Source organism: Pogoniulus pusillus, chromosome 13 (genome assembly GCF_015220805.1).
Source record: "Pogoniulus pusillus isolate bPogPus1 chromosome 13, bPogPus1.pri, whole genome shotgun sequence".
NCBI lineage: Eukaryota > Metazoa > Chordata > Aves > Piciformes > Lybiidae > Pogoniulus > Pogoniulus pusillus.
The window spans coordinates 596,307-618,066 of record NC_087276.1 but is presented as its reverse complement, the minus strand read 5'-3'; the positions used below and the strand labels follow the sequence as shown (position 1 = coordinate 618,066).

The window sequence follows — 21,760 nt, the reverse complement described above, 5'->3', positions numbered from 1 at the left end:
TTCCCAAGCAGGGGAGCAGAGGGAATAACCACTTGTCTTAAATTGTAGCGTTAAAACCAATGGGTCTGGTTTAGCTGTGAATGAAGATCTGAATCACCATAATACACAGGATTTGCAAATCATCATGGAATCACAGAATGCTTTGGGTTGGAACAGACCTTAAAGGTGATCATCTAGTTCCAACCCCTCTGCCAGGGACAGGTACATCTCCCACTACACCAAGTTTCACAAGGTCCTTCCAACCCACGTTTGAACACTTCCACAATTCAGAGCCTCCACAACTTCCCTGGGCATTCTCAGACAACTGGTACTAAACTCTCTTAGGAAATGTTCACCTCCAGGTCATCTTTACCATTGGACACATGTAAGCATAAGAATGTTGTATACCATAGCTCCTTAGCCATTCATTCTATTAAATCCCCTCCCTATCCCCTCACTACTAAAAAGACATCAGCATCCTGGAGAGGTCCAGAGAAGGGAAATGAAGCCAATGAAAGGTCTAGAGCACAGTTCCTCTGAGCAGTGACTGAAGGAACTAGGGTTGTTTAGTCTGGAGAGAAGCAGGCTCAGGGGAGACCTTTTCATCTCTACAACTATCTGAAAGGAGATTGGAGGTGGAGACTTAAATCTTCTTCCAGGTAACAAGACATAAGGAAACAGCCTCATGCTGCCCAGGGGAGATTTTGGTTGGACACGGGAAAAAATTGTTCACTGAAGAGTGGTCAAGCCCTGGAACAGGCTTCTGGTTGAATCATCATCATCCCTAAGGGACCTAAGAGACATATGGATGTAGTGCTGAGAGACATGTTTAGCAGCAGACTTGTAGCATTAGGATGATGGTTGGACTCTGTATCTCTTAAAGGTCTTTTTCCAGCCAAAACAACGTACAGATTCTAAAAAGACGAGTAGAGATTAGATGTAACACAGGCCATACCACAAACCCACATTTAGTTGTATCTTTATTTTAGGTGAGACAATTCCCTTTTTATTGCTTCTCAAGCTAACCCTCACACACACTTTCAGTCAAGCTTGTTTTGTTCAAAACAGGGCTCTGCAGTTATGGGAAATATCTGAAAGAAGTAGTAGTTGTTTCTTCTGGGCAACATCAGAAGAAACATTCTGCATGTGTCCCTCTGAGACTGCCACAAGAGTAGAGACTGGGGAGAAAAACCCACAAAAGGAGGAGTCCATCAAGAGCTACTTCACACTTGATATGATGCAAGACGTGTTGGCTATTATAAGGCACAGGGAGGGCAAGGATGTGATCAAGCAAACAGAGCTAGAATTAGGTTGGGGAGAAGCCCAAAACACTACACAACAACATTTAGAGAAACAACTGTCAAGTGCACAATGAGAAATTCAACACAACACAGATGCTGCCATCAGTACCCCCTTTAAATCAAAAGATCTGAGTCTGACATATGATTACTAGGTACAATGCATGAGCCAAGCCAGTGCAGGTGCTTTGAATCAATTCTATTTAACTTACTTCCATGATATCCAAGGACCAAAGAACAGAAGTCTTGAGATTATCTATTCTTATGAGGTGGCTCAATCAAGTGAAGAAGACTTCCTTGATTTAGAATTTATGCAGATTCCCCCCAAATTAAGATTTACTGCTGCAAAAGTTAAATGCAAGTATCACTGAAGGGGAGTGGGAGAATTCTACCTACCCTGAGAAGGCGTTTGCAATATACCATTATATTAAGGTTCCAATGACATCAATGGATTTAATACACATAAGACATTCTATAAAAGAATGAGACAAAATCAGGAAAAAAAATCAGATCATCGTTCCCAGACTTTGCTGCATTTGCAATTCATGACAAATACGCTCGCTGTCAAGCTGTCATTTTATATTAGAAGTTAATTTTCCTGCTATTGATCCTCTCTCTGTTTATTCTTTTTCTCATTCTTCAGCTGCCAGGATTTTGGAAGTGCAACAACAACCAAAACTATGATAAAGATCTTGAAGTCCCAAATAAATTTTGTACACATTCACTCCATTCCCATCAGCCAGAGTGATTTCTACAGTCTCATGCAAACTTCCATTAAAGCTGCCTTACATTTGAATAATGAGTCACTGTTTAAAGAGGAAAGAGTAAAAAAGGCATCTTGCTTTCATGGTGAAGAGGAAGCTAAAATTCAAACAAAGGTACTTCACAGAGTAGGCGTATAGAATATGAGTTACTACACAGATTATACCTTGTGTCTGGAAAACAGAACCAGACAGGGACAGAAATACGGCCCACAAACCAGGTGTTAGATTTCAGTGAGGACTTAATGCAACACATAAACAGTAAAGGAAAATTAATTGCAGCAGGCATGATTTCCCCCAGCACATTTGAGTACGTTTTGTGCTCATTAGGGTGTCAGGGCAAGCTGAGTGAAAAAGCCATGCATAGACTCTTACAACAACTTTTTCAAGCACATTGTTCTTTTGCTAAGATTTACTGTGTTTGCACTTCTCCAAGTTGTTTTTGGCTGAGAGATAGCACAGGAAAAGGTAGTCCAAAGGAAGTGCAAGCCCGGAGTGTGCAATATCTTTGTGGCCCATAGTGATGGGACCCCCTCTCCTGGAGAAACAGACACACTTTCCCAGCCATGTAAATTCAAGAACAGGAAACCAGTGATATTCCTGAGGTTTGAAATCAAATGACCACAGTAAATCTTCATGTAATGACAGCAACTAGGAATTTTTTCTCCCTTGATACACACAACATTCTTCCCAGGACTGATAAAGATACTGTTAGACATAGTAGTCTTCAGAACAATAATTCACATTTAAATCATTAACGTTGTCAGGCTGTATTACAATTGCAGTGGAGAAGAATATCTAGATTAAATCAGTCATGAAACAAATTTACCCTGATTCAGATCACCCACAGAAGAGATCCCACTGATTGATCAACTCCCTCCATTTCAAACTACATTACTTTGAATCTGACAGACATCACTCTTCAGGTGTCTAGCTCCTAAAGTTAAAAATTAAAGTAGCTCAGACTGAAACACAAAGTCATTTTTTTTAGCCACAAGTCCAAGTCCTAGACATGTCCTCTTCCCACCTCTAACATGGTTTCACATCTTCATGGATTATGATAATTCTCACTGATCCATTCATGTTTGTTTGAAACATCATCTGTAAAACGTACACAAGTTAAGGCTGTGAAATTTCTTAAAGGGATGTCTGTCACAAGCAACCTGAAAATAATAATCAACACATTACTGCCTGTGCATAGATCGCCTCTTAAAAGCAGGCAAATAGAGCAGGAATTTGTGGTACCAGTAACTAAGTGTGACAAAACCTAAGTTCCTGGCTGATTGCAGCCTCCAAAAATGAAAGAGTAGAGGACCCCCAGATGAGCAGCTTGGCCTCCTATATGATACCACAGAACATACACCCAGGGGACTAATTTTTACACCATTAGGTGACTGTCTGCTATGCAAAAAAAGTGGGATTAGTGAAGTTTCTGATCTGGACACTGTGGATTTGTATCTTAATTAGATGGAAAAAAAGAGCAGGAGGAAGAAAAGAAGTCATCACAGCTTAGTTTTGTCAGTGATGTGAATTTGGAATTTTATTTGTCTTTGGTAATGTATTTCTCTTGTTTAGAGAGCTTCTAAGCACAGCCTCACAGTGCTATGACAAGATTTTTATAAAACAGAAATGATCAAACTCCAGGTACCTCTCCCAGTCTGCAGCACAATTTAGAAGCAGTCATCAGAGGAAAAGAGCAGTAGCACACTGCTCAGGCTGTATCTGATCAAAGGCAAACTATTATTCCTCACGGCTTAAGGAGCGTTCAACCAGTTTCCCTCAAGGCAGGAATGAATAGCAAGGGAAAGGCACTGCAATTCCTGGGACGTTCTTGCAGCTCTCAGAAACTCTGCAGAGACAATTTCTAAGATGTATTAAGCACAAAGGTTCTCAGCGCCCAAGGCAAACTGGAAAATATTCCCTCCCTCCAGGTACTTGAACATTAAATCATCACCTGCGGGCTGAAGCTGTCATTTCACACTGAGTAGCATCATACAGTGTCAGAAGTTCTACTCGGATCGTTTAATCTCCCCCTCCTCACCCCAGCACACACAGCGCTTTCTTACACAGGCATTAACAGAATAGTGAAATACTCCAAGGGAGAAGTGAGATCGTCATTATTATATAACACATGTTAAAGTCTTGATTAAATTCAGTAGCTGCCTTCCAGTCACTTCAATCAATTCTAGAGTGAATTACAGTTTGGGGGCTACATAAAAATATAAACTCCTCAGCATTTTCTTGTGCAAGTACTAGCCTCAGAGTGAGGCTTGGTCTAGAAGCAGTAACAATAGAGCTTAATGTTAGAATACTGCTGGTGCAAGAACCGGAACGCCAGGGTTAATACAGCCACTTCAAAGCTGCTCCTGCATTGTAGACTACACAGCACCAAAGTGGCACAAGGGGAAATAGCTGAGGCTCTGGCAAAGATCAGACAGATGAGACTTCTTTCACTATCCGGCCAAAGCACATCAACCATTTCCATTTGGCAAAAGGCCATCTTTTAGATTACATGTCATGTGGCATCAAATGTCTAAAAATACAAATACTTACATTAAAAAAGGCTATTGTAAGTCAGCTACTCCAATTATCATTCATAGCATCATGCAAGCTGGATTAATGATGAACCAAATACCATCAGTCTGCAGTAAATTGTTTGACTTACACACAAGAAGTTCATAGAATGCTACAGGTTGGAAGGGACCTTTAGCAGTTGCCTGGTCCAACTCTCCTGAAGTCAGCAGGGACACCTTCAACCAAAGCAGGTGGGTCAGAACCCCATCCAATCTGATATGGAACGTTTCCAGGGATGTGGCATCTAACACCTTTCTGGACAAAATGGGGCAGTGTTTCACCACCCTCATTGGAATAAAAATATTTCTTTTTTCTAATCTGAATCTCCTCTCTTTTAGCTCAAACTCAGCACCCCTTATCCTGTGGGCAACAGGACAACAGGCCCTGCTAAAAAGTCTGTCCCTTTCTCATAGACCACCTAAAGTACCGAACACTCACAATAAGGTCTTTGTAAAGCCTTCTCTTCTCCAGGCTCAACAATCCCAACTCTTTCAGCCTATCCGCACAGCAGAGGAGTTCCAGCCCTGAGATCATTTGTGTGGCCTTCTCTGGACACAATCCCACAGATCCATCTCTCTCTTTTGCTGATGACTCCAGAGCTGAATACAGCTCTGTAGGCGGGGTCTCACCAGCGCCAAGTAGAAGGGGAGAATCCATCCCCTCTCTTGTCTTTCTTCATAGAAAGCAGCTTGACCCACCCAGGATGGAGTTGGCCTTTCGATCTGCAAGAATTTAACACTGTCTGTAATGTTCCATGTCCAGGATAATGCCACAATTCAGGCCATAGATGTTGGAGTTCCTGTGAATTGCTCTATTAGGAGTAGTGTTCAGTTTGAAAATGTGTTGCGGAGGGGGGTTCTCTATTCCTCCCTTATTAAGGGGAGGTGAGAAATTAATTTGAGGCAGTATTAATTTTTTATAAAAAATATTTATTAAAATTAATATTTACAAGTTCTTGCCACCCCCAACTACTGTGTAATAAGTTCTAGTGCAAGGTTATGAAAACAATTTGCATATGATATATGTACAGGGATTTGGTTAATAATTGTTAAATATCATCAACTATAGACAGAGAGAGATTTTCCTGAGGCTTAATGCCTATTTAAGAACTATGCTGTCTGCCCGGCAGGGGCTGAAACTGTGTCTGCTCTAAGGCAGAGATAACTTATATTACAGAGGAATTAAAGCTTACTTATGAGTCTTGCTATTAATTCTTAATCACCCTCCCAGGGTTGTATCACAGCCTGTGCCCAGTGTTTGGACCTCCGTAGGGCTGGAATCTTCCCGGCTTGCAAGGAGATGATAAATGTTCCCAGTCTCTGGGGTAAACAGGCTTTCTCTAACCTTTTCTCCTGGTGTGAGGTGGTCTCTGCCTCGACACTGCTGGTTTTCTGGATGCTTCATGTCCAGGGATGGTCAGCTGGCAGGATTCCAGGAACAGCAGAAGGATTTGTCTGTGCAGCATCTGACACGGTCCTTTCACAGCTAGCAGGCTGTGTTTGTGGGTTTGCAGACAATCTAGAAGGTCTGCCAGCCTGATCCTTCTTACCAGGCTAAGCTGGGAGCCTGTGCTCCGTAGACAAATCGAGATAGTTGGCCGGTATGCATGGCTGGCTCTAGGCGTAGGGGGCTATCGGCTCCCCAGATATGTATCAGGTGCAGGCTTGAATGTGCTCTGCTTCTAAAGGTACGCAGACAGGCTAACTACGAGTTGAGATCAATGCAAGAGGTCTGAGCCTCAGTGAACATGCAAGCGAGGGCCAGACTCCATGTCTGGGCTTTTGCAAGCAAGTCAGAGCAGCAGGATGCTGCTATGTGAATCAGAGAGCTGAGCTGAGCTGCAGGCAGGGTCAGAGAGCTGAGTCTGAACAGCTGAGTCTGAATACTCTGAACACTGAACACGTGATGCTCCTTTGCACCCCGCTTTATAGACTGTGGGCTGAGATTTGTAGCACTTTTGGCCATCCAAAGTGACCAATCAGGTTGGCAGTAAGTCAAACTTTACCTTAATGGCAGAAACTGTTTGCCTGGACCCTCCCAAATATGGGGATCACATGGGCAGACCCCAGGGATACACAGACTCTGTGTGTGTGTGTTACACAATCTGTTTACTACCATGGGTCCTGGCAGGAAAACATGTCCAGGCATGCAGAGGCACAGGGAGGCCTCTGTTTTTGGGCTGCAGCCCCTCCACCACAAAATGCCAGTGAACAACTACTTAAAAATGAAGTAATGTAAACTTCTTAACTCTGCTACACCACAAATTACAAACTAGCTGCAGGAAGAAAAATCCTCCAAAAAAACAAACTGTGAAAACGTGGTAGAGCCAAACATCAATCTACCATGCAAAGCAGTCACTTTACACCACAAATGTCCACAATAGCATAGATTCTCTATTTAACCAATAAAAGCATTTTGCAGATCTACTTTTACAAGGAGAGTTGACCTAAGCTACAACATACTGGAATGATGTACATACTGATCAGATGTATAGTGTATCTATATTTTATCATAACACACAATTAAGCATAAAAATAGTATCCCCATGATCAACCATGTTAATAAAAGTCAAATAACATCTAATTTCTGATGTGTATTTTATCCTGAAGAATCTTAGAGGCTTTGAAAAATGTAACAAAGCACTGTGTAAACTATATACATTCTATTATTTACCTCTCAGGTGAACTCTAGCACCTGTTTGACACTGAGCAGTGCAGCTACACAGCAGGCCACAGCTTGAAACAGAACAGCTTGCTATATTATCACAGTATCACAGTATCACAGTATCATCAGGGTTGGAAGAGACCTCACAGTCCAACCCTTTACCACAGAGCTCAAGGCTAGACCATGGCAAATGGAGTTCAGAGCCAAAATAATTGCAGATGGAATTCCACCCAAAGGACAAGGGTAAAATTCCTTTCACTACTTCTTGGAAAAGTTTGTAGAATTTTAATTACTAAAACGGTTTCCCTATAGTCACTTTTATTCTGGATTGACAGGTCTTCACTCAACTGGCAGTTTCGGTAGTAGGTAAAATCATGAAGGAATCGTAACCTCAGCCAGAGTTTCCTGACAGACATTGCCTGTTAGAATGAATTCAGGATTTTCCATCAGGTGCAGGTGAGCCTTTTCAAAGCGTGGTTCATAGCTGGAAAGGGGGCACACACATTTGCCGTTATTGGTAGCACCCATCAGGTGGATGGCGTCTATCATCTTTTAATGCAGATACCATGGTGACACCTACAGCAAGAGTTCATAGAATCAAGCAGGTTGGAAGAGACCTCCAAGATCATCAAGTCCAACCTAGCACCCAGCCCTAGCCAATGAACTAGACCAGGAGTCCTCAAACTTTTTAAACAGGGAGCCGGTTCACTGTGCCTCAGGCACTGTCAGGGGTCAGGCTATAGTTTGTTGGGGGTCAGACTATAGTTTGGTTCCAGCCCAGCTCCAGCAGCTGCTTGGGGGCTGCCGAGGTCGGCGAGTGGATTAAGTGGCAGGAAGTGGCTGCTTGGCTTCCCCCCCAGCCCCTGGTGGGGGGGTTCTGTAAATACCATCGGGCTGGACTGAGGACCCTGGGGGGCCATATCTGGCCCGCGGGCCATAGTTTGAGCACCTCTGAACTAGACCATGGCACTAAGTGCCTCATTGTTATGGAGGGCCTGTAGGCCTGAAAAGTGGCTTATTTATGCCTTGCCTTGCCTGGACATGTCTTTCTGCCAGGACCCCTGGCTGTAAACAAGTTGTGTAAGCCCACACACACCCAGCTTGTGTCTCCCTGGGGCAAATCCATGTGATCCCCATATTTGGGAAAGTCCAGACAAGAGCCTTCTGCCTATTATGGCAAGGTTTGGCTTACTGCCAACCTGATTGGTCATTCTATTGGCCAAAGAGGCCATTAATCTCGGCCCACAGTCAATAAATAGGGGTGCACAGGAAAACAACATGCTCTGACCCTACCCGCAGCTGCTCTAAACCTACACGCAGCTCAGCTCAGACTCTATTGCAGTGCCCTGCTGCTCTGACTCACCTGCAAGGCTCAGACACAGCTCTGACCCTCACTTGCAGTGCTCAGCCACTCAGACCCACACACTCGGATGCTATTGCATAGCTCTGATGTTCAGAGGCTCAGACCTCATGCTTTGATTTATTCGCAGCTTATCTGCCTGCGTACCTTAGATGCAGAGCTCATTTAAGCCTGCACATAATATATATATAAGGAGCCTATAGCCTCCTAAGCCAGCTGTGCACATCTGCAAGCTATATTGCTATCAGGACCAGATCCTGCATTGCTTTACCTACGGAGCTCAGACTCCTAGCAGCTGCACACATGGCCTGAAGTGGTGAAGAACCATGCCAGAGACAGCACTGATATTCTTCTCCTGCTCCTGAAATCCTGCCAAGCTGATATCCCTGGACACAGCATCCAGAAGAAGCCAGCAGCGTCAGAGGCAGAGATCATCCCTTGCCAGGAGAACAAAGGTTAGAGAAAACCTATTTCCCCAGAAGCTGGGAAGATTTATCCTCTCCCCTCAAGCCGGGAAGATTCCAGCCTCAGAGTCCGCAGGTAGACATCCCCTGAAGTCTGGACATTAGGCACAGGCTCTGATGCGGCCCCGGAGGGTAATTAATAATTGATAAAGAATTGTGAGTAAAAGCTTTAATACCTCTGTAATAAAAGTTGCCTCTGCCATAGAGCAGAAAGAGTTTCAGCCTGCTCTGCTGGACAAATAGCATAATGTGATGGTTTGGGGGTTACCCCGCCCCTCCCACACTTTTGTATTTGCCCCAGCTAACTCAGACGGACCCTGGGAATATAGATGAAGCAATTTATTTACAGCTAGCAGAATTTACAAGCAGCTATTTACAATATATACAGTTATTTACAATTATATACAGAAATATACAAAGGATAAACAATACAAAAGCACAACTCCCCTCCCAGAAACCTGAGTCCCCAGGAGGGGCTCTCAAACCACCCCAACACCTTCCCCCGGCCCTCTTAACCTTACCCCAGTTCTCAGGAAGAAGAGAGGTGCAGCCAAGAGGTTAGGGAGCAAGGTTAGTAGGAGCAGGGTTAATGAGATGTGACCAGGTCTAAGGCAAAAGCAAGAGTGAGAAACAAAATGGAGAAAAAGTCTTTCTTCTTCCCAGAGCTCTCAGCGAGACTGTGAGAGAAGTTGACATCAATTGTTTTCATTTCACTGCCCGTTATCTAGTTCTGTTACCAAAACATTCCAGCTTGCTTCAAACTAGCACACATAAAGATCCCAAATGGCATTAAGCCACAGGGAAAACTCTCTCTGTTTATAGTTTGAATGTTTGCTAGTTAAATAACAAATCCCTGTACATATTTTACCCTAGATTGTTTTCATAACCGTGTACTGAACATTAATATTAATATACAGTGGTTGGAGTGGTGAGAGTTCAAATATTGAATTTAATAAATTATATTTTTATATGAAATTTTATATCACCCCAATTAATTTCTCTCCTCCGCCAAATAGGCGTAGGTACTGATAACCCCCTCCGAAACACTCATCCAGGCTTTTCTTCACCACCTCCAGGGACGGTGACTCCCTGGGCAGCCCATTCCAATGCCAATCACTCTCTCTGACAACAACTTACTCCTAATATCTAGCCTAGATCTCCCCTAGCACAGCTTGAGACTGTGTCCCATTGTTCTGTTGCTGCTTGCCTGGCAGAAGAGAACAACCCCACCTGGCTACAGGCTCCCTTCAGGGAGTTGTAGACAGCAATGAGGTCTGCCCTGAGCCTCCTCTTCTCCAGGCTGCACACTCCCAGCCTCTCCTCACAGGGCTGAGTTCCAGGTCCCTCATGTCCTGGAAGTCCTGTGTACCCCTAAATTCCTCTCTCTCCATGGCTTGAATGGGAAGGGGAAAGCCTCCTGGTTCCCCCCCGTCACCTGCCCCGTAGGCATGAAGGGGGTGAGCAAAGGGGTCCTGCCCACATGAGGAGTGCCCTGTGCAGTGCCCGCGCTGGGATCTGGCTGGGATTGGCTGTGTGCTTTCACGCCTAAGGTGTAGTAACTCTGCCCTTTGTCTAGTGAGGGTACAAACTGGGGGGGCTTCCTGCCTTTGGGGGTTCCTGCCTTGGACTTGGTAACTGCCTGGACGTTCGTGCCTGCCTGAGACTCCCCCCCCCCCCCCCCCCCCTTTGCTCGCCTAAGGTGAATACAGAAAGCGTCAAAGGATTGCTTCCCCACTGACACCTTTGTAAGAGCTGAACACCTCTTAATGACTCTCGGACAGCTTCTGCAGGAGAACGAGAGAGACAAACCTCACCAGGAAGCCAGCCTGATCATGAGTTATTTTGGCTCAACTTCATTAGTAAGAAAACCACTATTAATTAATAGGTAAAGCCTTTTCCAACTTCTCACTTCCAAAATAGTCAGATTATTGATGGTATCCCTGTAGGTAATTCTCATGCAACTCAATCTGCTAATTAAACTAAATTAATCTTTGTATATATAGTTTTGGGGGTGGGTTTTGGGAAAATAAAATAACTATTTTTGTATAAAATTCCCGACTCGGCCACACATTAATTCCTGCCTCCACAACACCTCACCAGCTTTGTTGCCCTTCTCTGGATACGTTCCAGCACCTCAACATCTCTCTTGAATGGAGGAGCCCAGAACTGGACACAAGACTCAAGCTGTGGCCTGAGCAGTGCTGAGCACAGGGGAAGAATAGCCTCCCTTGTCCTACTGGCCACACTGTTCCTGATCCAGGCCAGGATGCCATTGGCTCTCTTGGCCACCTGGGCACACTGCTGGCTCATCTTCACCCTACTATCTATCAGTACTCCCAGGTCTCTTTCCTCCTGACTGCTTTCCAGCTACTCTGTCCCCAGCCAATAGCGCTGCTTGGGGTTGTTGTGGCTCAAAGTGCAGAATCCTGCACTTGGCCTTGTTTAATCTCATCCCATTGGCCTCTGCCCACCCATCCAGCCTGTCCAGGTCCCTCTGCAGGGCTCTCCTACCCTCCAACAGCTCCACACCTGCTCCTAGCTTGGTGTCATCTGCAAACTTACTGATGCTGGACTCAATCCCCTCGTCCAGTTCATCAATAAAGATATTGAACAGGACTGGGCCCAGCACTGATCCTTAGGGCACACCACTGGTGACAGCTGCCAACTGGATGTGGCACCATTCACCACCACTCTCTGGGCTCTGCCATCCATCCAGTTCTTGACCCTCATCAGAGTGAATCTGTCCAAACCATGAGCTGCCAGCTTGGCTAGGAGCTTCTTGTGGCAGACAGTGTCAAAGGCTTTGCTGAAGTCCAGGTAGACTCCATCCACAGCCTGCCCCACGTTCACCAGGCAGGGAACCTGATCATAAAAAATCCTAAACCCATGCTGGCTGGGCCTGACCCCTTGGCCATCCTGTTGGTGCTTTGTGATGGCACTCAAGACGACCTGTTCCATGACTTGCCTGGCACTGAGGTCAGGCTGAAGGGTCTGGAACTTCCCAGTTCCTCCTCCCAGCCCTTCTTGTGGATGGGCATCACATTGGCAGCTTCCACTCTTCAGGGACCTCTCCATTTGTTTGAAATTGCTTCTTCTCTCAACACCAAGAAAGCAGACTGACATGTCAAAAAAGTGATTTTGAAGGGATGCTTCTTACTAGGTCAGGTTATTGTCCTGACACCATTTTGTTGTCAAATGTACTCTCTCCACACATTCCCCACACTATGAAGCCTTTGTTTCCTGGCAGGGTCAAATCCCTGACACGGTGCTGATGGCAACAGGCCACCAGAGGCAGGTGTGGGGCTGTCTCACTAGAGGCAGGTGTGGGGCTGCCTCACTGCTGTGGTAGGCCAGAACAGGCAAACATGAGCCCTACTCAAACCCGGTCTAGGCTCTGGCTGGTCTGGATGCAATCTCCCTCCCCCCCTCCTCCTTCTTGTCAAGGTCTAGGGAGTGTTGGTGGAGGACAAATGGGCCTGGAGCCATGATGTCTGGGTCCAAGATATATGCCCTCCCTTTGTGGTAAGCAATAGGTACGTGTAGTGGCCATGCTTTACTCCTGCTAGGCCCATGTCTTTACCTTCTATGGTTAAGGCCTGGCTTGACGCCATTCTGTTGGCTGATTGTGCTGGCTGCTGGGATTCCTTGCTGGCCAAACCAGTTCTTGGCCAAACAATAAATACAAGGCCTCGGTAAGCCTTGCCTTGTACTGCCTGGAGAAACAAGAGCTGCTGCTGAGGCTGCAGCTAAAAGAACCCTCCATAGCATGCAGCTATACAGCTGCTGTGCAAAAGCTGCAGGGACCAGAGGTGCTCCAGACCTGCTCGCCTCACCATGCGCCCTGGCAGCCACCCTGAGCACCGCAGGAAAGCCCAAGCCACAGCCTGCCAGCCACCTGCACCACCTGCTCGCCTGCACACCCCTCACAGCAGCAGCCTGGCCATGAGCAGCCCTGGCAAATTCTGCCTTAGAAGTCTCTTGTAAAGGTCTGTGCGTCCAGCGACCGTGGCTTCGCAGCGGACAGCTTCCTCCCATGCACCCCCAGGGGTGCCATAACTACTGCTGCCAGTCTCTCCCCAGGGTAAAGTAGTGTTTGCATTGCTGGGCTTTTGCTCAGCAGCTAAAACTGCCCATTCCCTTTGTGAATACAACCATGCCTCTGTACCTGGTAAATAAGTTCTCTGGTGAGATGTAATACTAATACTTCTGTCAATATTTTTGCCTGGTTATGAATATCAATAATAATTCATATCTCATCACTCACCTAGCTGAGGGGGTGGCTGCCACTTCCTCCTCTCTCTTTCCATTTCAGTCCAGGACTTCCAAGGTTGCATTTACAGAGTACCAACCAGGAGCAGTGGTGAGAGCTGAGGTGGTACAGGCAGCAGCGTTCCCTTCCTGCCCCTGCCCCTGCCCTGCCCCAGTGGTGCCTGCCATCTTCTCTCAGCTCTGCTAAAGAGCTATCCCGTGAGGTAAGAAAACCCCACTCCCCTACCTCAGGGACCCACACAATTATTAGAGCATCACAGAAATTAAAAGGAGAATGGCTACAGAAATTAACAGTGGGAAATAAGATGGATTTTAACTGCGTCGCCAACAGGAGTGTGGCAAATACAGCGACGCAGCTAGTGAAGATGGAGGGTTAGATCCCCAGCAGCTGCTGCAAATCATAGCTTTAATGGCTACAGCAGAGGCTCACACCTGTGGCATGGAAAACTGCCCTGCCAAGGAGCTGTCAAGGACAGAGAAATGAGGTTTTCTCTCATGCCACGTGCTTCCAGGATTTGCAGCAAATTTTCCTCCTAGCAGGCTACTGGCCCAACACACAGAAGTTAAGACTCACATCCTCACAGAGTGCTTTACAAAAACTAAGGATGGCAAACAGTCATGAAAAGGCAAGATTCAGTCAAAGCCTGTGGTTTCAGACAGATATCAGGACACATGGATACTGCTGTGACAATTAGCTCCTATTCTATGCCACTCATAACAAGCACTGGCAGAAGTAGCACAGATGCATGACAAGCCCTTGCAGTTAATGAGACCCTGTCTATCTCCAAGTGTTTAAGCTGGCTGCCTTCCTTCTTACACCCACCACTTCATAGCATAACCACCTGATTCCAGGCCCCTATTAAAAAACAGAAGTATTTTTTATCACTCTTCAGCAAGATGATGCATTTCAATGCTCTTTCTTACCAAAACCCAAATTACCTTATTGCAGAGTGAAGAAGTTAATAATTAAGAATTCAAACTTTCCTTAAACCTACTTAACTGTGGGTTCACATCTAAAGGCTTAGGAACACAGCTGAGTGCACAATAATTGCTGACAAATGTCATCTTTTATGTAGTAATGGACATAATCTAAACCCCTGTGGAAGAGCTCTAAGCAAAAAGATATCTTTATGGCACCTGAGATAGGCATAAGAACACACTCAAGACATTATTTTTTCCCACTTGACAGCAAGTAATGCCAGTAGCCAGTAATCATCCTTCTGCAGCCTGAACTATGCATGTGTGGAGGTAGCAGAAAAGCACTTCAGCCTGTCACTTACAAAGGTGTTTGGGGCTTTGGGTTTGTTTTGTTTAGTTGGTTTGGTTTCAAATTAAAGATGCACTGAAATAGTCAGAATCCTGTTACAACTAGCACTGTCAAATGAGAACACTGAGTATGTGACCAGCTGCAAAAGGAGAATGCAACTAGCGGGCCACTATTTGTTCATCAGAAACTAGGCTTAGTTCCTTCACAGCTGCTCACTGCTCTTGGAGCAGAAAGACTTTTTGGAGGAAGAGACAGTTTTAGCAGTATTACAGTCAACCATTCCATCATCTAAATCTGCAGAATCTCTTTTTAGATCATTCTGTCTCTGCTGACAAAATTGCTTGGAGCTGACAATTGGCACCACAATACAAGAGAGATGTGGAGGTTCTGGAGCGGGTCCAGGGGCGGGTCACAGAGTTGGTGAAGGGCCTAGAGAATAAATCTTATGAAGACTGACTGAGGGAGCTGGGCCTGTTTAGTCTGAAAAAGAGGAGGCTGAGGGGGAGACTTCATTGCTGTCTACCACCACCTGAAGGGACGTTAGGGAGAGGCTGCCTGCAAGTCTCTTCTCACAGGTGATTTGAGACAGAACTAGGGGGGATGGCCCCAAACTGAGACTGGACATTAGGGAAAAGTTTTTCACAGTGGTCAGGCACTGGAATGAACTGTCCAGAATGGTGGTCGAGTCACCAAACTTGGATGTGTTTAAGGGTTGTTTGGATGTGGTGCTTAGGGATATGGTTTAAGGTGAATCTTGTAGAGTAGGGTTCTAGGTTGGACTTGGTGATCCTGAGGGGCTTTGCCAACCTGGGTGTTTCTGTGATTCTGTGACCAATCCAGTAGCTCTACAGAAGCAAGGCTGCTGCAGCTCTGCCTTCCCAAGCCCAGCCAGTGACTCGAAAGTCTTTGGTCTACCAAGCAGTTGGCTGCAAATCTTTTAATCTTCAAGCTGCCTCTTACACTTGTGCATACATGGCAGCACTCACACATATGCACAATGGATACCCCTACAACTGGCCTTAGACATTCACTGGTCCTGCAGATGATCCTGGATCCTCAGTCTCCTGACTAGTATGCTTAAAATAGCTGCTTGTTCATATCTGCTCCAGGGCAGATAAGTGCCAGAATTTGCAAGAGGCCACACTTTCTATTTTTGCTACCTGTTTTTCTTCTATCTTGTGCGTCCTGTTTTGCAAAGACCTTCAGCAACAACAACCTCAGCTCACAAGATTTTTCTCCCCACAAATGTATTTTTCCCCCTCTACCACAAAGACTATTCTTAGAATGAGATCTGGACTGCTTTACATTTCAAATCACTCTTTTTTCACCATTCTTTTTTACTTTCAACAGAAGAAAAACTTTTAATGATTATTTTTGTTAGGGATCCTAAAGGAATAGCTTCCATTGAGTTCTAAATCACTTTTGAAAATGGCTGCCCGAGAGGGCTTAATGGCATTTATTTTCAGTCTTGAATAACTCTATGAAGTCCAGACTCTGTCACATCTCAACTGCTTAAGTAACAACATAGCATGCACATGTGGCATAGTTCCCTTTATGTGGCAAAGGGAAAGCAACCAAACCACAAGGCAAACTACTCGAGACTAAACCAGCAAACCAACAGGGATTAAAAAAATACTTTGTTTTATAATCCCATATACTGCAGTAACTTCAAAAGCTACTCTGCTGAAAGTAGGAGAATCGAATTTGATACAGAGGACAGTAAGCTGCAGTGACCTGGAGAACATACCTCTGTGCAGCAACATGAACCAATTCCTTCAGGAGCCATCACAGTTCTCGTCATGATTGCTATTTCACTCCACAAGGTTCTGAGCATTTTCTGTAAGTAAACACCCATTCTCTTTAACAATGGAGAATCACAGAATTATCAGAGTTGGAAAGGACCCCAAGGATCATCTAGTTCTAATCCCCCTGCCATGGGCAGGGACCCCCTCCACTAGACCAGGTTGCCCAGAGCCCCATGCAGCCTGGTCTTAAAAAACATCCAGGGATGGGGCTTCCACCACCTCCCTGGGCAACCTATTCCAGTCTCACCACCCTTACGGTGAAGACCTATTTCCTAATGTCTAATCTAAACCTTCCCTCCTCTAGCTTGGATCCATTCCCTCCCAAAGTCTTTCATTACCGGACACCCTAAAGAGTCCCTCATCAGCTTTCTTGTAGGCCCCCTTCAGATACTAGAAGGACCCAACAACATCTTGGAGCCTTCTCTTCTCCAAACTGAAAAACCTCAACTCTTTCTGCCTGTCCTCATAGGAGAGACACTTCAGCCCCCTGACCATCCTCATGGCCCTTCTCTGGATCTTTCTTGTAATAGGGGTTCCAGAACTGGATATAGTACTCCAGGTGGGGGTCTCATGATAGCAGTGTAGAGGAAGAATCACATCCATTAACCTGCTGCCACACTTCTCTTGATGCAACTCCAGATACAATTGGCTTTCTGAACTGCAAGTGTACACTGGCAGATCATATTGAGCTTCTCATCCACTAGCACCCCCAAGTCCTTTTTTTTTCAGGTCTGCTCTCAAGCCAGTCACTGGACTGGGGAAGGAGGCCCCTTTTTTGGACTGACAGATAAAATCCATCTACAACTTACCTGGGTTTAGCTACACTTTTCTGCGGTGTTGCAATTTCAGCACAAAGCTGTTTGCCATTGGGCTTTATTTTTTCTTGTTGGTTCCCTCCTCCCTCCACCCCCCCAGCCTTGCAAGTTGAATTCAGTTAAGGTTCCTTTCCCTTTTTGTACAACAGAAAACCGCCACAAGAGGGCATCCGATTTCTTTCTTCAAATCTCTTGCTCTCAGTACATTCATAGAATCTTTCTGTAGCATTTTGCACCCAAATATTTTGCAATTAGATGCATTCTCATGCATTTCCAGATACAAAACTAGAATACAATAGCTGAAACCAAGGTGTTTGGCATTCGTAATGTTGAGGGGAGCATTTGAAACTAAAGCCATTGTACCTATCAGAACTAAAACAAAAGGGGAAGGAGACTGCACCACTTGCTGGGGAGGAGCCGGCAGGACGGGTGGCCCTAAATCGACCAACGGGGGATTCTGTTCCATGGGTGTCATATTCAGCATAAAGCTGAATGCTCACCAGGGTCAAGTCTCTTCTTCGGTGGCCGGTGTCCAAGGAGGACTCTGTCCCTTCTGCCTTTAATCCAAGGCTCTCACACTAACTTGTTATACATGACACTGACAGCAGATGAGTTTAGCTCTATTAAAGCTGGTTTAATTTCTTTCCCAACCAAGTAGTCTCTCTCCCTCACTCCCTTCCTCTTCATTCTGAGAAGAGAGAAGGGGGGTTCATAGAGATTGTCACTTGTTTCATGGATGGCCCAGCCCTAACCCTTGACAATCTGCCTCACTTTTTTTCTTCATGTATTGACTACAGATGAACACATTACCTGGCATCAGACTTAACTGATTTACCCCAAGTCAGCTTGATACTTCAAGCAGAACACAGCCCATCAAATCTGTGCACTTTTGCTTCTCTACAAAACAAGTTAAGCTACATGCTGGTAAAACAGCTACAACATCTAGGATCTTGATTTTTTTAAAGCCAAACTCACATCTCCTCTGACTCATGGCTGCATCTCTAAACCTTTAAAACAAAACACATCTTGTTAGCAGAAGGAAATCAAAGCAAAACAGTTCTATAGACTGTCTTCAAAACAGGCAAGGTGAGATTCCTAGTACTGGCTTTCGGAGACACCAGGAGTGGCATTTGCAGGTGCTATGAAGGGTTCACATTTTCTAATTTGAAACACCACCCTTGACAACATTTCCAGCATCATTCCTGCAAATGGCCACCAAACAGCAAAGTTCCAACAGATCTTGTTATTGCAAACAGCAAAAGAAGTCAGAATGAATGCAACAGAAATATACAAAGAGTCCCCCAAGTTTTATTTGAAGAAACATTTTGAAATGCAGCATTGAAGACAGCGTGGAAGGGCCACAGTCAGAGAACTTAGGCTGAGTTATATCTTCTTTGATGAACTAGCACCATCGAATCACAAGTCACAGACTATATAATTCCTAGAGGTGTAAAAAACCTTCACTATTACAAAATTCCTAGTTCTATTAAAAAATTGGTTCTCAATTTACTTCTTCAAAAGCAATGAAAGCAGTTTCAAGTTCTCTACCCATATCAAGTCATCCATAAAAGACAGTTTATTCTTAAATCTAAACATTCTGATCAAGGGGAAGAAATGTCTAAAAATGAGTTTCACAAGTCTTTACTGACTAAAGAAGTAAGAAAGATCTACTGTGTTACAAATATACACAGTACAATATGTACAGGTCTGACCTTACAAAAGAAGAGCTTCCTAGGCCATAAAAATACTAACTCTTGTAGTGTTTAGTCAGGCTGACTCAAGCAGTCACTATGTTAAACTCCTAAAACACTGATTTGTTCCACAGCACAGCAGCTTGAACACATTCACAATGGGAAAGAGCCAACACTTCACCACAGAACTGATTTCTAATCCTAACCTCAGGTTTAGTGGCAACAGTAGTGTTTGCTATCTGTTGTAATGTCACAAGATTTTACATATTTCTGGACTGTGTCTGGTCTATTCAAAGTGCTGAAAGTGTGATTAAAGAAGAGGGATTTGTATCCATTTTCCAGTATACCCTTCTCTGGCACTGGCAACAGTAGCCAGGTATTCAAAGGTCTGTGAGGTTAAAAAGGCACAGGCTCATTTGGACATGCTAAGTACATATGCACACACGCACTTTGTCTCAAAGACCTGCCCCTAAACATTAACATGCTTCTTTCTGAGTAGGGAGCTTCTAGAATTCCTCACAAATAGCTTAATGCAGATGCCTGGAATTCATCAAGATCTTGATACAAACTGCTTGCAATGAGTGTGAGATAGTGGGGAGGGGAAGGAATGGTTTTGAACTTTTGGCATCCAAGTATTCCTCTGGAAAACAGAGAAACAAAAGTCTCTGCTCTCTCACTTTTCATCAAACAATATCCAGGGTACAGTAGCCCATGGATTTATCACTACAGGTAACACAGCATATGTGAGCACACACAGACACTCCCTCATTACTTGTTCTATTAGAGACCAATGGCAGCCTGAATGAAAATAAAACAATTTGAAGGCTGTTTCAAGCAATATCCTCTTGTACGTATACATCCAAGGACAAGAAGTAACAAAGTTGAACTGTGCCTCAACCAGAATACAGACTTCAACTGATAACACAAATCAGCATTGCTTCTTTTCCACCTTGCTTCTCTACAGTGGTCTTCTACGACATGCGTCATAGTAACTAGTGCTGTTGAAAATTAAGAACATATCCCTCTTGACGAAGCTGATCAGTTTCTCCAGTGGGCACATTGGCTTGCTGGAACGTTTATAATAGTCCTTGCAAAACGAGGTCTGGAATGTGACATCGGCGCCATTATAGAGGATACGGATGAAGTGTTCTTTGGGTCTCTTCCCATCCTGCCACAGTTCAAAAACTAACCTGGCAGCAAATCTAGGAAATCTGGCCTCTGTAATGCCCAAGGCACTAAGAACAGGTGACAATGTCACGTCATGTGCAGAGTAAAGAACAAATATTTCTTCCTTTTTGCCTTCTGCAATGCGCTGCAGCCGATTGACAGTCTGGTTGAGGAGAGGATGAGTAGCCAACAGCGCATACAAGAAATAAAGCTTCTTTTCCTGTCTTTCCCTCTCATCCTCCAACTGATGTCTTTTGATGACTCTGAAGTGTTCCATACCTATGCAGCCAGTTTTGGTACACGGAAAACTGACATTGTGGCAAAAATAGCACAAGAGAGAATCTATTGGGTTGGATGCCCTCAGCTGCCTGGTGGGAATGCCCACTATTTTGGCCATATCCACATAGATTTTCTCCAAATCACTGTTTTTCACCCGTAAACTGTACTGTCTGCGCTGCTCCTCCTCTAGGTAGTGGTTTCGCATAGGACAGTCACAGCTTCCAGAGCAGAAAATGGTGCTCCACTGATGTCTCATATTAATTTTCTTCCAGTCAAAATCTGGCAAAAAACTGTAGAGCAGCGCCAAAGCACTCTGCAGGGTTCGGCTTTTCCCTGTTGTCTCCAAGTAGAGCTGCTTTGCTGTCCAGTCACTCAGCAGCAGTTTATGTTTATTTATATAAATTTCTCGTAATAGTTGTCCATTTCTCAAGTGCTGCACAACTCCTGAAAGAGAATTTGGAAAGAAATTACCACACATGACTAGAATCTTCTTAGGTCTGGAGAACCAAAAGAACACAGCTAAAAAGTATTATGGAGAAATTAACAATTGGCTGAAAGGTTACAAACTTCAAAACTAAACCACTTGTGCTTGCCTATTAGGAAACTGTATGAAATATATGCTACCTGCTATCCTTCAGTACCTCTTGGATTCCAGGAATCAATTTGAGATATAAGAAGAATCTGAAGGGACTGAGGTTGTTCAGCCTGGAGAAACAGAGGCTGAGGGGGACCTTCATGCTCTCTGCAACTACCTGAAAGGATGTTTTAGCAAGGTCAGGGTCAATGTGCTGAGTGACAGACAACAGAACAAGAGCAAATGGCCTCCAGTTGTGTCAGAATAATTTTAAGTTGAATATTAGGAAAAAATTCTTCCTTCAAATGTTTGTCAAGCCCTGGAACAGGATGTCCAAGGACGTGGTGGGGTCACCATCCCTGGAGAGATTAAAGATGTGAAAATGTGATGCTGAGGGACATGGTTTGGGTTAACAGCTGTACTTGATGATCTTAAAGATCTCTTTCAAACAAAATTGTTCTATGATATAGAAAGAAAAAGCTGGTTCCATAAAAGCTCTTAAAAAACTTGGTGTCTTTAAAAACTTTAATATTTGTTCTTTGTACTAGACACAGACTGAATGGATCTAACACATAAGACAGTTATGAAAACAGATCCAGACTGTACATGAGTCAGGTTTTCAGAGAAGCAGTGAATACCATTCTTCCTGTGCATTTATGGAAGCCAGCAAAACTACCAGCACTGAGGAAATGAATACACAGAAATTAGTGTGTGAACTCACAAATCAGCATGGTGAAGTGGAGGAATTACAAAGACTTCCTTCTCTGTCTTCCTTCAGGAAGTACTCAAAGTG

The 21,760-nt window shown here is 44.5% G+C and overlaps 2 protein-coding genes across 6 annotated transcripts in view; both read right to left on the bottom strand.

The window, feature by feature from the left end:
* The window catches only part of LOC135180395 (DNA polymerase epsilon subunit 3-like), a 101,526-nt gene that overhangs the window by 74,857 nt on the left and 4,909 nt on the right, over positions 1-21,760 (bottom strand). The window lies entirely within an intron of this gene.
* The window catches only part of PXYLP1 (2-phosphoxylose phosphatase 1), a 68,635-nt gene continuing 65,419 nt past the window's right edge, over positions 18,545-21,760 (bottom strand). For all 5 annotated transcript variants that reach the window (XM_064152756.1, XM_064152759.1, XM_064152754.1 and 2 more), the window contains one exon: positions 18,545-20,837. In XM_064152756.1, the coding sequence (XP_064008826.1) occupies positions 19,906-20,837 (932 nt within the window). In that variant the 3' untranslated portion in view covers positions 18,545-19,905. The remainder of the gene's footprint in view (positions 20,838-21,760) is intronic.